General features: G+C 40.4%; 1 protein-coding gene across 3 annotated transcripts in view; it reads right to left on the reverse strand.

Moving 5' to 3' along the window:
• MYO1C (myosin IC) overlaps positions 1–14,796 on the reverse strand; it is a 1,794,562-nt gene that overhangs the window by 398,872 nt on the left and 1,380,894 nt on the right. For all 3 annotated transcript variants that reach the window (XM_044054342.1, XM_044054344.1, XM_044054343.1), the window contains exon 12: positions 7,848–7,953. In XM_044054342.1, coding sequence (XP_043910277.1) covers positions 7,848–7,953 — 106 coding nt within the window. The remainder of the gene's footprint in view (positions 1–7,847; positions 7,954–14,796) is intronic.

The raw sequence follows: 14,796 nt of genomic DNA on the forward strand, positions 1-14,796 counted from the left end.
TGTTGTGAGCCTGCTCTGAAGTGCAGGAATTTCCTGCAGGATTCCCTTATGGGGATGTTGAAGTTGGCATCTTTTAGGTCTAGGGTCACTAGATAGGCATTTTTTTGTCAGCATAGGCAGCAGCTGAATTTGGGGACCACCAGGGAGGTGTTCAGAATGGATAGATCCAGGATGGGGCACCAAGTGCCCTCTTTTAGTCTGGAATAAAAGCCTTTGCCTGTTTGATCTGAGGGGAGAGGTTCTACTGCCCCCTAGGATATGAGAGTTTGGACCTGTTTCAGTGCCTCTGCCCACTGATTTGGAGGTAAGTCTGGGTACCCTCTTGGAATTGGTAGTTTGTTGAAAGAGAATTTATATCTCTGAAAAATTATCTTTAAGACCCATTGGTCATTTGTTACAGAAAGCCAATTTTCTTTGCAGAGGGACAGCCTTCCTCCTAGCTTTAGGTGAGTGAAAGGAGGGCAGAGGGGGGAGAGGTAGTCAATGAGAGTTTCGTCCATAGAAAGGGGGCTTAGAACTCCCTGCCTTTGGGGCAGAAGTGGTCCACTGTTTGGTTCTGTGCTGCCCCTGGGATAGGGGACAAGGTGGTCTGTCCCTTCAGGGTTTACCTTTGCCCTGTCTGCTAGGTGTAGGGAAGGACCAGTGCTTAGAGGGAAAGTTCCTGCTGAACCTGGGAGGTTGAACCTGAAAGAAATCTTTTACTATTTGCATAGATTTTGCTTTGTCCTCCATCTTTTTAAGCACCTCTTCTACTTTTATACCAAACAAGCGGTCCTTATCCAGGGGTGCATCAATTAATTTAGACATAACATGATCAGAGAGAGGTTGTTCCTTCAACCACGCAGGTCTCCTAATGACAGATCTTGACACTGCTGCCCTGCTTGAGACTTCTAGGGCATCATATCTGCAATGTAATGAGTGTTTGACCACTTGACAAGTAGAGTGCAGTAAATCTGCTAACTCTTTCGAATTGGCACAATCAGAAAAGGTAGAAATATTTTGTTTTAATAGTTCCAGAGTATGTTGTTGATGTTTTAACATATGGAACTGACAGTTGAGTGCTCTGATAGCTAAGGCTGCAGAAGTGTATACTTTTTTACCCCATCTGTCCAGAGCTCTGGAATCCTTGTCAGAAGGAATAGGATTCTTGGCAGAACTAGTCTTAGCTCCTTTAGGTCTCTGTGTAATGATCTCTGGGTCTGCAGCAGGATTTCTGTACAGGTATTTGTGAGAATCCGGTACTCTGTAATACCTGTCAGGTTTACTTGGGGCAGGTGGGAGGGCATCAGGGGCTAAGTTGGATTCATGGAAAACATCATCCACCACTTCTAAAATAGGGGAGATGGCCAGGGGTCTGTGCTGGGGCAGGTCCAGAAACTCTCAGGTGTTTTCTTAGACTGGGAGGATCCTGAGATTCCCATTGGAAATGTCCCCTGAGGGTGTAAAGGGTTTCCCCAAAGGAAAGGTCTTCTGGTGGGGAGACAGAATGAATGGATTCCTCTGCATCTGAATCCTCATAAGCAAGTCAGAGGTAGTTGTTGCTCTTCAAAATCTGAATAATCAGATTCCTCAGAATCCTGTTCTGTCATAATTTCAGGAGAAGGGTGTCTTTTACTTTTAGAAGTTGTGACCTGACTACCCCTGATAAGGGAGATGAGATCCTCCGCCATTTTAAGCATTTGTGCTTGGGTTGGTGGAGCAAGGGCAAGATGGTGGCTAGAGGCAGATTTTCTAGGAGTGGCCTGGCTTTTAGACCTAAGAGTATCCATCGGTCTGATAGAAACAGTAGTCGGATGCGAAGACGTCAGTTTTTATCTAGATTCGGTAGTGAGAGGCCTCCTCGGAAGCTGGTGCCTGCGTCTCGGCTCCAGACCCAACCGAGGCAGAGACAGCCAAAGGCTTGAAAGACGAAGAGGATTTCTGCAGCATACTGGACTCCGAAAGGGTCTCAGTAGAGGCCTGCGTAGATATCGAATCAGGCATCAGGGGCTGCGAAAGAGCCTCACTGAATTCCGGTGAACTGACGACCTGCTTAATGGTAGAATCGTCGGAAGGCTTAGCCTTGTGTGGTCTGTCTCAAATTATCTATGTTTTTTTTGGAATGTCCACGGATTGTTGGCTGATAAATGCCATTTCGGAATGCGAAGATGGAAGACGATAATACCTGTCTACGATAAGAGGCCTACGGCAAATGGTTGTCGCATTAAAGAGGGCACAGAACCAGCAACGGTGGATGTCGTGGTCTGGGCCTAAAGAAGTGACGCAGTATGAATGGAAGTCTCAGTGTGGGATCTGCTTTCCACAGGCAAGTCAATTGTTAACTTTTTCAGACATCGGTTAGTGCACGAAAAAAGGATCTCCAATGAGGTACTTGGCTTTTTATGTTTTCAGCTGTAATTCAAACTCTGGTAGCGACCAACCAGCACATTTGCGAACTGCTTCTGCTATGGGCTCCACAGCAAGAAAGACTGATGTAATGGCGTTGGCTGCCTTGCTTTATCGCACTGATGACCTGACGTCAGACTACAGGTGACAGCAGCCGACGCAGAAAAACACTGACTCTGGTATTCAGGCCGGCTGAGGGCTACCACAGCAGGGATAACCCACAGGTGACGACTGCAACAGTGAAATATGAAGAACATCATCAGATCCACGGTTGCCTGGATCAAAAGACAGCACTATGATCTTGGAGGAGTCCTTCTGAATCTTCAGAAGTTCCATGTATATTAGTGGAAAGGGAGGAAAAACCTAAGACTATTTCTGTCCAAGGAAAAGAAAAGGCATCTGTCTTCCAGACCTTCTTGTATGGGGTCCTGCATTAGAATCTTGCCAGATGATTTTTCAGAGAGGAGGCAAGGAGATCTTCTTGAGGAACTCCAAACTGATGGATCAAATCTTTGAAGACCACTGATCTAGTTTCCATTTGTGAGGGCCTGCCCTTGTCTTGCTGAGTTTGTCTGCCGCACAGTTTTGCTCCAACAGAATGCAGGATGCCTACAGAGTCAGACTGTGTTGCAAAGCTATACCCTAAGCTAACATGGCTAGTCTGCAAAGGGGGTATGACCTGCTGCCCCTTGCTTGATGTACCACATGACTGTGGTACTGTCTGTAACAACCTGAACAGGTGGGGACCAAAGATGATTCAGAGTTCAGTCCTTCATCAAGGCAAGCATCTATTTTATATTTATGTGCTTGCATCTGTCCGTGGTGTCCCATGTACCTTGCATTTTATCCTTCCTGAAACCGCTCTCCAAGCAGAGTTTGAGGTGTCTGTGTTGACTGACTGCTTTGGAACAGGGAAGGAGAAAAAAAAGAGACCTGGATTTTAAGGATATCTGTTGTCTCCACCAAGTGATTTCTCTTTTGACAAACCACAGCACTGGGATTTGAAAAATAAAAGGGTGCTGGGACCAGAGAAACTTCAGACACCACTGTATCCTTCTTATGTGGAGTCTTGCCAGGGCTATCACAAGAACCACAGAAGCCATGAAACCCACATTCCTGAGGCATTCCCTCACAGGGACCATGTCAGAGTGGAAAACCCTTGAAATAGACCTACGTATAAATCTATTTTTTCTCTGAAAGAAAAGCTCTTTGAGCTGTGGTGTCTAGTTGACATCCCAGAAACACAATCCTTTCAGAAGTCATCAAGAAAGACTTTTGAATGTTGTCTTGGAATCCCAGCTTCTGTAAGAGATCTCTCACCCAAGACAGAGAGACAGAGAGATTCCTGACTGAAAAAATGCTACTGCAAATATAAGCAAATCACCTAAATATGGAAAATGTGGATACCCTGTAGCCTGCAATGAGCTACAACTGGAAGTAGACACTTTGTGAACACTCTTGGTGCAGTGGAATGTCCAAAGGATAAGGCACAGAACTGATAATGTGATCCATATTCCCAAAGCCTCAAGAAATGCCTGAAATCTGAATGAATAGGGTTTTGATAAGCATCTTTTAAATCTAGTGTTACCAAGAAACTTGAATGAGGAGGAAGAGGTAGCAGGTTGTGAAGTGACATCATTTTGAATTTGGGCACTATCACAAACAGGTTTAGAAAAGAAACATCCAGAACTGGTCTCCAAGTGTTTTACTTCTTTGCCACTAAAAGCACCCTTAAATAAAATCAGTTTCCCACCTCGGAAGGGGGAACTGGTTCTATCACTTTCTGGGACAGCATGTGATGAAGAACAGGTGTAGTCTGGTCTGGAGGATGAGGAATTACCCCCCTGGAAAGGGGGAATTTCCTCCCATTGCCATCTAAAACTTTGATGATGGATCTTCAGAACCCATACGTCTGAACCTATCTGCTGCCAAAGAAAAAAGTGGAGATTCAGTATTTCCAGAAGACAAAAATGAGTGTCAGGGTGGAGGAGGGTCACAAATATTAATTCTGACGTATTGGACTGTCCTTGGTTTTGGGAGTTTCCAGAATGTTTCTAGGAATCTCCTTGCCATTTCTTCTTAACTGTTTACCTGCATTTTCTTGAGACTGCTCATTTTGTTTCTTACCAAAACTGGATGAGAAGTTATGGAATCCCTTTGAAAATGTGGGCTGAGCAATTTTAGAGATTCCCTGTATCAGCTTACCTCTTTCATCACACGTGTTGATCACCTCTGAAGCAGAAGGGCCAAAAACTAAACCTCTGTCCAAAGGAGACTTTAAAATATCTTTTTTTTAATTTCATCTAGGAAGTTCTGAGAATACAGGATTGCAAACCTCCTCAAAACAGTATCAGTGGCCATAGCCCTTTAAGAAGTATCCAGAGTCATGCACACACTGTATACAATGAGTAGTGACTTGAAAAGAAAATTAAATTATTTATAGCAGACTTTTTCCTCATAAGATTTTGCAGACAAATATTTCTTATACTTACACAATTAGTCAGCACAAACCTTAATATATGAGCCTGACATTTCAAAATTCTGAAAATCAAAAGTTGCAGAAGCATACACTTTTGCCATACTTATCAATAATCTTCCAATCCTTATCAAAATAACAGAGTTGGAATTAACAGTGTTTTACAAGCAGAAGGATTACTAAAGCTATAGCTACTGGATCAGGTTGGGGCAGAATGTATAAAAACTTAAAAAAGACTGAGAAACTTCATATATCTGCCTTTTTAGGAGCAGCTGGCTGACTATCAGGAAAATTACAGGCAGTAATGCACATGTCCTCCAAGGCAGACAAAACTGGAGGAATGGCTGTAGGTTCTGGATATTCCTTCTATAACAGCTCATAGTAATTTGTGAAGGACTGAGAAATCTCAGTGTTCTCCCAGTGAAAACACTGACACATTCTAGAAATAGTCTCGGAGAAAGAGAAACCCCACAATGAGCATCAAAACCCAAGATCTCCTCAGAGTCTAAATCAGAAATCTGAGGAGAAAACCCTGTATCTGTCCTTTCATCCTTCTTTCCAGATTCTGAATCTTGAATCCGTTCAGGAAAAAAGTATTCCCCTTTCTTTTATCAGAAACTACCTTACAAGAATCAATAGCCTGAATTAAACCCTCAGCCAGCCTCAGTAAACTACTCCTGTTTAAAGAGTTTTCTGCTCCTTCCTGACAGGAAAATGGGACCAACAGTGTTAGTGGCAGCAGCAGCTTCTCTAGGGATGGGCACAACATAGATTCATAGGTAGGTGCTAGGCTATCGGCCCATGGGCCTACGTAAGCCTAGCCAGCAAGGTTCCCTGGCTTACGCCACCCAAGAAAGTTATTTTCCTGTGCCACTGTCAAGCAGAGACACAGAAGTGATCCCTGGGGTGTATTTCCTATTTCCCACCCACTCATCAAGATTTTTCTTGAAGAGTGCTAATGAAGAACTTCGCTTGACATACATGGGTAGCCTGTTCTAGAGTATGGGAAGTCTCTGGGACAGGAATCTATCCCTCCAGCATGTCCTGTTTATTGTGGTGACAAGGTTTAGGTCCCTAGAGCATGTAGCTTGGAGGGATTGGGACATTCTGACAAAACAGGGAAGTCTACCATGTTACCTCTCCCACAGCCAATGAGAGTGGCTCTCCCTTGCCCATCAAGGGGACCCAAACAGCTGAAGAAGACGTGCCTAACCCCTGGTCCTTACTGGCTGTAGGTGCTACACCAGAGGGATTCAGGGTAAAATACAAATGAGGTACAACAAATGGCCACAGAAGAGTCAACCACTTGTGGATGAGGCAAACTGGTAGCCTGCTGTGGTGCCAAAAGCTGTTTACTTAAATTTTTCTTTTTTTGACTGGTGGAAGGTCTGAGCTTGGGACCAACTTTGTTCCATAGTCAAGCTGAAAATAGTTCCTCTTTTCCAGGGAAAATGAGCAGCAAATGCTGGTAAAAATAAATGTCTTTAAACTTTACTTTCTTCCCCACAAAACACACACATACTAAAAAGCACTTTAAAAATAAACACAATTTCTCCACAGGAAAAAAATGGTTTTGCATTACTTTAAACAACTTTTAAACTGACAGGGAAAAAAATGGTTTTGCAGTTACTTTAAACAACTTTTAAACTGACAGGAAAAAAGGGTGCTTCTGTTTGCTTTTCACTTACTGATTATGCCCCAATGTCACTTTTCAAAAATATCATGTTTAATAAAAATGTTAACTTCAGTACTACTGTGTGGCTACTGTGTTGGTACACCATTTGTGCAACCAACAGTACTCCAAAGGCTAAGAAATTCTGTAGTACTGCAAACATTTGAATTGTGTAAGGATGTGCACTTATTCCAGATATTGTCCCACTTTGCACATTAGTAATATACAGCACATTTTCCCTCATCACAGATTAGGAAGAATGTACACACATTTTCCAAAGCATTCTCCATACTACTGGCTGCTTAGTGCTTTTACATCATGAACAGGAAGCAATGGAAATATTTAGTCATCACCAAGTCTTCCCTTCTTATCTGCTGACAATCCCAACAGTTTTTCTCCAAATATATCTTAATATCTAATAAGCACAAGGCACACAAAAACTGAAAAAAGAAAATGCAAATCTTTGCTAACCCTTCCCTCACCACTCATCTCTCCTTTAGTGGTGACAAGTGGCCCTTTTGTTACCCACACTGATGACCACTTGGCCATAGTGGGCTTACGAATCAACTGTAGAAAAGCCAAAATCCTTGATGTTTAGGTACTTTTATACCTTAACTCCCTCCTGTGGTCACTAAAGACCACATCACCTAAGAAGGATCTCCAAGCTAGGGCCTAAGAGTATGAGTATGTGTGTGTGTGTGTGTGTGTGTGTGTGTGTGTGTGTGTGTGTGTGTGTGTGTGTGTGTTTCTCTCTCCTCATACACTGATCATCAGCTGCAGGGCATTCTCTCCATGTGAAGGGTTGAAACTCTCATCACAGCTGTCCTTCTGTTGCTGTATTGCTTGGCATCCACAAGGTAACAACACAGTATGCAAGCCACCTTTCATTCCAACAGACGGCAAACCAACTACAGTGGCTCACACCCAACCCGACTGCCCAGGCTGTTGATCAAAACTAGGTAAGCTGGGGCAGTCAGGTCTCTATCTCAGACAGATAGCACTGTCCTAAAAACCTATCATTATTGGTTAAATAACTCTTACGCCTACCAAAGAGCTCAGTAAGCCTGGGCACAGACTACCAGCACAGAGACTTAAGTCAATTCAGTCTCTCTCTCGTGCCTTTTTGCTTAGATATCTCTGGATCTGACAATTTACACTTGTCATTAATATCTTCATTAATGAAGCACACAAATTCTACGCCTCACTTTTTCAAGTCTTAGGCTACTACATCTTCCTCCCCAAGCTACATCATTTGAAATGTGGTTTCAGTCAGCCAGCACCCTCTACATCAGGAGACCCTCAAAGTGCACTTACCGCAATTCCCTCTGACTCGTATTCTTCCTGCTCAGACTTCAGAGTCAGTTCAATGAAGAGCTGCTGCAGTTTCTCATTGCAATAGTTAATGCAGAATTGTTCAAAGCTACGTGGGAGTGAAAAATCAGTACATCAGACAATGAACACAGAAGGAATGATGGCAGCTGAACATACTTAGCACCATGCAGGACAAAAAAGAAGCAAACATAACTACAGGCAGCCACTGCATCGTGTAGCAAAAACAGACAGCCTAATAATGTCATTGAGTGACTGTCAGTTATACAAAGTCAGTCTTAACAGAAAGCTGTTACAAAACATTTAAAATAGTTAGCCTCCTTAATTTATAAAAAAAACAATTTAGGATTTGACAGCTGGAAAGTGAAGGGCTGAAAGCAGTGTTTATTATATCATTGTGGCTGTACTTCATTATTCTTTTGTTCAGGAGGGCACAGCAGATGCATCATAGGTTCATAGGTAGGTACTAGGCTATCTGCCCGAGGGCATTTATAAGCCTAGCCAGAGTGTGTCGGCTTTCACTGCCCCATTGATTAATTAACTGATCCTCTGTCAAGCAGAGCCAATGAAGTGATCCCAGGGGTGTATTTCTGTTACCCATATCTTAAAATCTACTAACTGGTCTACCCTAAAAACTCTTCCACTTCATGAAGCTGTACATCACTTTAACACTACATTCTTAAGCATACTTAACAGCTTAGCTCCTACTTGGACTAAAAGAATTAAAATCGATCATGACCCATGGCTATTAAGTTCTACCAAATGACTAATGTCCCTTAGAAATAAAACATGGAATGAGTGGCTAAGAAAATAAAACCCAAAGCAATTCACAGAATTTCAGACAACTCCAAAATAAAGTAAAAAAACTTACTAATAGCAATACAAAGCTATTCTATATTTACCTGCAATCAAACAACTTTCACAACCCGCAAAAAATTGTGGACATCAATCAATTCACTTTTTAAACCAGGCACAAAACAGAACACCAGCCCTCACTCAGAAAAATATCCTCCTAAAATTGCCATCCTCTTTCACTTGCACTTTATTGACAGTATTGCTAACCTAGTACCAAACAATACATACCCCTTACCTTCACTAAATCAATCCTCTGCTAAGAACACATCCTTACTTACTGAGTGTTGACACCTCCTCCTTTCCCATGTGCCCTAGAGCTGATGTTACTCAATGCCCTATTGCTACTTCTCATACCTTTATACTTCAACTGCTCTCTACCAACCTTATAAAAAAAAAACATTTGCTTAAACTCAAATGAAGTTCAAATTCAGCAGAAACTGTTCCTGACGAATACCTCAAACTTGTTGCTGAGGCCATAGACTACCCAGTCAGTATTCTTATTAATAGGTCAATCACAAAATCATATGTCCCAAATATCTGGAAAAAATCCTTCAGTATCCCAATACATAAAGGAGTTAACTCCTCAGATTTATCTTTCTATCCCCATTGCTGTTTTATCACCTTTGTCTAAAATACTTGAAAAACAACACATTTATCACTGAAGAGACATGACTGTGTAGAAAGCCAGTGTTGAATCAAGGTAGCTAATAGCCCTTTTCTTTACAGCAGGAACTAGGTGATTCTATCAAAAATGTATTCTTTTAGTTTCCTTTCAAATGCTTCACTTCTGTGGTACTTTCTTGTCTGACTTCTGGTGGGAGATGGTTTAAAATTGCTGGAGCCATCTTTGAGAATGCCCTTTTACCTATTGCAGTTTTCAATTTGGGCCTAATGAGTGTAAGGTTCTACTCATATACATCTGTTAGTGTACAGTTTTGTTGTTTTATTTGTAGATTGTTTTTCTTAATAGAGGACGGTGAGCTAGTTAATAGTTTTGTAGGTCTGTACAGAGAGTGGCAGGGTTGCCCTTTAATTAACAGGTAACAATTTAACACAATGTAGAAGCTGACAGCAATATGGTAGTTGATCTGCAAATATAGAAAATCTCTGAATTTTATTTACTGATGTTTAACATTTTGTGCATGCCACTATAGTGGAAGTCAGTGGGACACCATAATACATTTTTGGAATTAGTACATTCCTATTAATGGCAAGATGACCACTGGATGTGAGAAGCTGAGAAAGTTTGTAGCATAGTTATTCATCATTTAATACAACTTGAATGGAACGTATTTAATATTTCATGAACATAGTGCTGTACATATATTTTTAAATCAGTCATTTGTTTCAAAGATTAATTTGGGGATAACATTTAAATTGTGCCTCATATTTGTATAGATTAGGATTCATCTATATCATTTAATGGATTTAAATGCTCATGTTTATGATACTGATGTCAGCGAAATCAGTACAAATAAATCAAAATGTAGCAAGTAAATGCATATTACATTCGTTTGCATTTAATAAGGTTAAAAAACAAGTAATCTCCGTTGGATCCCCAAAGTCTCAAAACAACCCACTAAAGTGTAGTGGGTCTAAAAACAAAACAGTGTAAGAAACTTCTCTGTGTGGAAGATTTTTAGTCCATAAATTTCTAGTTAATCACTGTATATAATCAGATCAGACAATAGTAGTAGAAGTAGCGAACGTAAACTCGTCAAGTCAAAAAGTAATAATAGAAAATATATAATTCTACAGCATTACTAAGTATTCAAAAGTAATCCAAGCAAGGCAGGCAGTCTGTTTCCAGTCGAATACTTTTTTAAGCTCAAGTAACATGCTTTGATTATACATCAAAATAATAACATCACATCTCAATGAGCTAAAAATGGCTATATTCATCCAAAATAGATTGTGTTTCAAGCAACTCTCATAAAAAATATCTGCATGAATGGATGCAAAGATGCAAGTTATTTACTGCTGGTTTAACAAGACCTGAGCAGTGGATTTTCATATCACTCTACATAACACAGCCACTTTATTATTAGGAGGTAAAACATATGACTGATCTGGGTATATAGACTATAAAGTGCTAAGTAAAGAAAAAAAATTACAGAAGTCATGCTACAACAGTAGCTTTAAAAGGGTGGTCATCACCTAAACTCATGAAACCACCAACTAACAGAATTACGCCATGAATATTTTGCCCCTGAATGATCAGGCTTGTGATGCACTTTCTTTTTTTGCCTCCACACTAAATGGTCTGTTCAGGGCTCCAATGGCTTCTCCTTATAAAATTGCAGAATCATCATGCACAAAACTACATCACAGAATTAAAATTGCAAAGAGCCTGAAAGTGGACCTGAAGTATGACTCAGTTTTATTCAGGAGTTCACTGGTGTAATGTTGTGATAGGAAGACAGCAAGCAAAAGCAGAAGAACTTCACAGAGGTACAGGACTGGGTATAGGTATGGGGACTGTTTTGAAAGGAGATGATCCTGCTCTTCATGACCAGCAAAGGTACAGAGATTGTGCCACTGTTGGAGACAGATTTTTTTTTTTCTCAGCCATAGAGGTCTTAGAATTGAGTGGGAACAGATGAAGAACAACATTGTTAGGCTTAGTCAGTCAATACTGAGGTGGTACACTGTGCAAATAATCAACTAGGATGAAGAGGGGGGTATGGGCAGACTAATGAGCCATTCTACACTCTAATGTATAGCATTAAATGCAACTATTAGGGCTTACTGCATACAAGACTTACATAACTCAGTGGCTTATTTCCTTTCTTGTTTGCAATGGGCCTGATTCAAGACTTTGCACCTGAAGCAGCAACAGTTCTAGTGCAGGTACCATTTCGTTTACAGAAACTCTGAGCATATAAGAGTGACAATGTATGGTTAACTCCCTCAGCATGTGAAGTGGGGCAGTGTAAGTGTAGTATTCTTTTCAAACCAGAATATCTTGAGGGGGAGGGTGATATGACGCACATCAGCTGAATACATTCTGGTTTACAACATTGACATGAATGACTTAAGACTGAGCGGAGAGAAGGCTAGGATTCACCTGTCAGCTGCAAACTGGCTGTCTAAAGCATGAGGGAGTAGAATTTAAAAAAAAGTAATTTCAGGTAAGGAGTACATTTAAAAGCTGAGGCAAGGAGTCCAAGAACTCCAGACAAGAGGTATTTCATTGAGCCCAGAATGCTGTATACTGCTTATTATCTGTGCAAATGACTACGAGGTCTTGCTCATCAGAGCCAGCATTTAATTGCATCTTATGGGGTGCTGGGATGTTTAGAGCTGTTAAATCCCAGCAAGAGAACACCACAAACAATAATACTGCACCACAGGGAAGTCAAGGTTTCAGAGGAAGGAGTTTGCATACATACTACAAGGCTAAGTTTAGATCGTGAATTAATGAGTGCAGCTTAAACCACTAACATATGCCCAATGGAACAAGACAAGTATACTAAGCTAGTATCAGGCCCAGAATGGTTCAGAACAAAGGCTGTTCTTTTGTGACCAACTGGGTGACCCTCTTACACAGTATCAAATGAGGGCCATACTATGAAAAGTGGTAGAGGTATGTGGCTTAGAAGCAATGAAGTACATTATACCTCCAACTTCTTAGCATAATAATCTGGACAAAGCCAAAAACAATTGAGGCAAAGGTTCAAAAATAGGGAAAAGTTTTAAATATTGCACTTATAAAATTGCATAGTTTATATGTTAACAGCTTTTGCATTACTATGCATTTTCTGAAGAGTTTGAAGTCTGAAACTCCAACTTCTATCATTATTTAGTGACTTTAATCCTCAAGGATTTTCCAGAAAACCTCCATTTTTATGTGGAACAGGCCAAAAATATGAGGCAGAAATCTGTGCTTTCTGCGAAAATGTGGAAGTTTCAGAGGTATGATGTACACAAATATACATCACACTCTTTTAAGATAAGGGCAGCTTTATATGCTCATTGGGCAAGGGTACTGTAGGAAGCAATTAAACAACTGAGTCAGTGAATGTCTAATGCCTATAGAGTGCATTGAAAGTACAGTCTGCTTTAACTGTATTCTCTTTTATAGAGCATGGATGAGAATCCCAGAGGAGCACATATATTATTGTACATTCATATGTAAAAAGATTTTAGCACTGTCGACAACTGAAGTTGGTGAGAGAACCAGAAAACTATTTTAGCAGAAAGTAACGGTTAGGGGTTTCATGCATGAAATGTCTACAGTTTAAGAGTTAATTACAGCATCACAGAATATGCTGGAACAAGAAGACATTAATTTGTACCTGGTGAAACAGTATGTTATGTGCCAACCAAGAAATTGTTAATCAAACAGGAAGTGAGAACCATGAACAGCTATCACCGCAGGTGCAGTATTATACACGGTATAAATACTTGGAGAGAAAGGAACTAGATTCATTTGAGTGGTAGACAAAATGGAGCACAGAATAATATACTTAACATGCCTTAACAGAGAGGGGAAGTTTTTATAAGGTACATCTAGATATCAAATCTACGTGGCTGAACATGTAACAAGAGTGGATGGAATGTATCTGTTGGACAATGGGATGCGGGACTTTTATTTACACCTGAAGGCTGTATTGGCTAGGCTAAAGACATGAGAGATGCGTTTCACAGAATGGGATAGAGATGACTCTCCTTTTTACTGTGACAAAACTCAGGATTGGTTAGGGAGAACAAAGGTTGTTGGGAAGAATACAGCACACTAACCCTTCCTACCAGGCAGTGGCCCAAAGGCAGTTCTGAAGACTTATGTGCCCAGACTGTAACGTGGCCTATTATCTGAAGAGATTAACCTTAAAACTGTTATGGGAAATGCATGGGAGTCATAAAGTGCCTGATATCAAAAGGGATGTGAGAGCTCGCTACTGCTTATGTTGTATAATCATTTGAAACATGGTCACCCTGAAATCCTGTTTGTAGACATTACCTAAAGTCACTAGCTAACAATTAGTTCAAATGCCTAAAGACTGGGAAAAATGCACATGGTCACAGCCATTTTAATCAACCTTGATCACATGTGTTTCTTAACCAAATAAGGCAGTAAAAACTAGGTAAATTAATGTTGTTGTTCTGTCTTTCGTCTTTTTCCCCGGTAAGGAATAAATCAATGAAAATGACAGTTGCTGGTTTGCAAAGATGGATGCAGCACAGCTGACACAATAAAAATAAATGCATAAACACATGGTGTTTTAAAATTAGCTCAGGTAAAGTCTGGGGTGGCTAATGTGTATTGTTTTATTATTCAGGGCAGAACTACACCCAGTCTCAGACAATGAACACAGAAGGAACGATGCCTGCTACATGTCCTCAAAAACACAGTGCAAGAGAGAAGCAAACACGACTTAATGCTGTTACTGCATAATGAAGCAAAAGTATGAGGCTTGACTTGTTCACACCTACAGCACATTTTTATATATTTTCATTTGACACATATAGCTTTGTAAACCATCCTAAAATTTTGGGGGGGTGGCGTCCTTGACTAAGTGACTTGCTAGGCAGCATAAGAAAAGGCAAGGTGTATGTAACAAAATGGCTAGTATCTAGGATGTCTTGCAGTGGAGATTTTAACTGTCATTTGTTAGTCATAGCTTCAAAACTGACAAGGAACAGTTTTGAGGAGCATAGTGTGAAATGTTGTGGTAGGAGACAGAAAAATACACTGTCTATGCACAATGCACTATGCTGGAGATACTGGTAGTTTGCATTAGTTATAAAGATATGCAATATTTATATATGTAGATTAACAGTCCAAAACCAAGTAAATTATGAACTATTACACGTCATCAGACAAAACAGATTGTGTTGATGAAGAATATCATTTATATAGGCACTGTAAATTGTACATCTTGAAAGATATTCAGTTATATACATTAACTATACAAATAAGCATATTTTTTCAAATTTCTGCAAAAATTTCAACAAACAAGTACTTGCTTGGAAAGAAATTTGTGCTGTCATGGGAACGTTCAACTGTTTCTGAACAAAAGTTATCTGACATTGTATGACTAAGCTGTACAGTCTTCCAACACATAAAAAGTCTTTT

Source organism: Protopterus annectens, chromosome 13.part0 (assembly GCF_019279795.1).
Source record: "Protopterus annectens isolate FY-2018-M chromosome 13.part0, PAN1.0, whole genome shotgun sequence".
NCBI classification, from domain to species: domain Eukaryota; kingdom Metazoa; phylum Chordata; order Ceratodontiformes; family Protopteridae; genus Protopterus; species Protopterus annectens.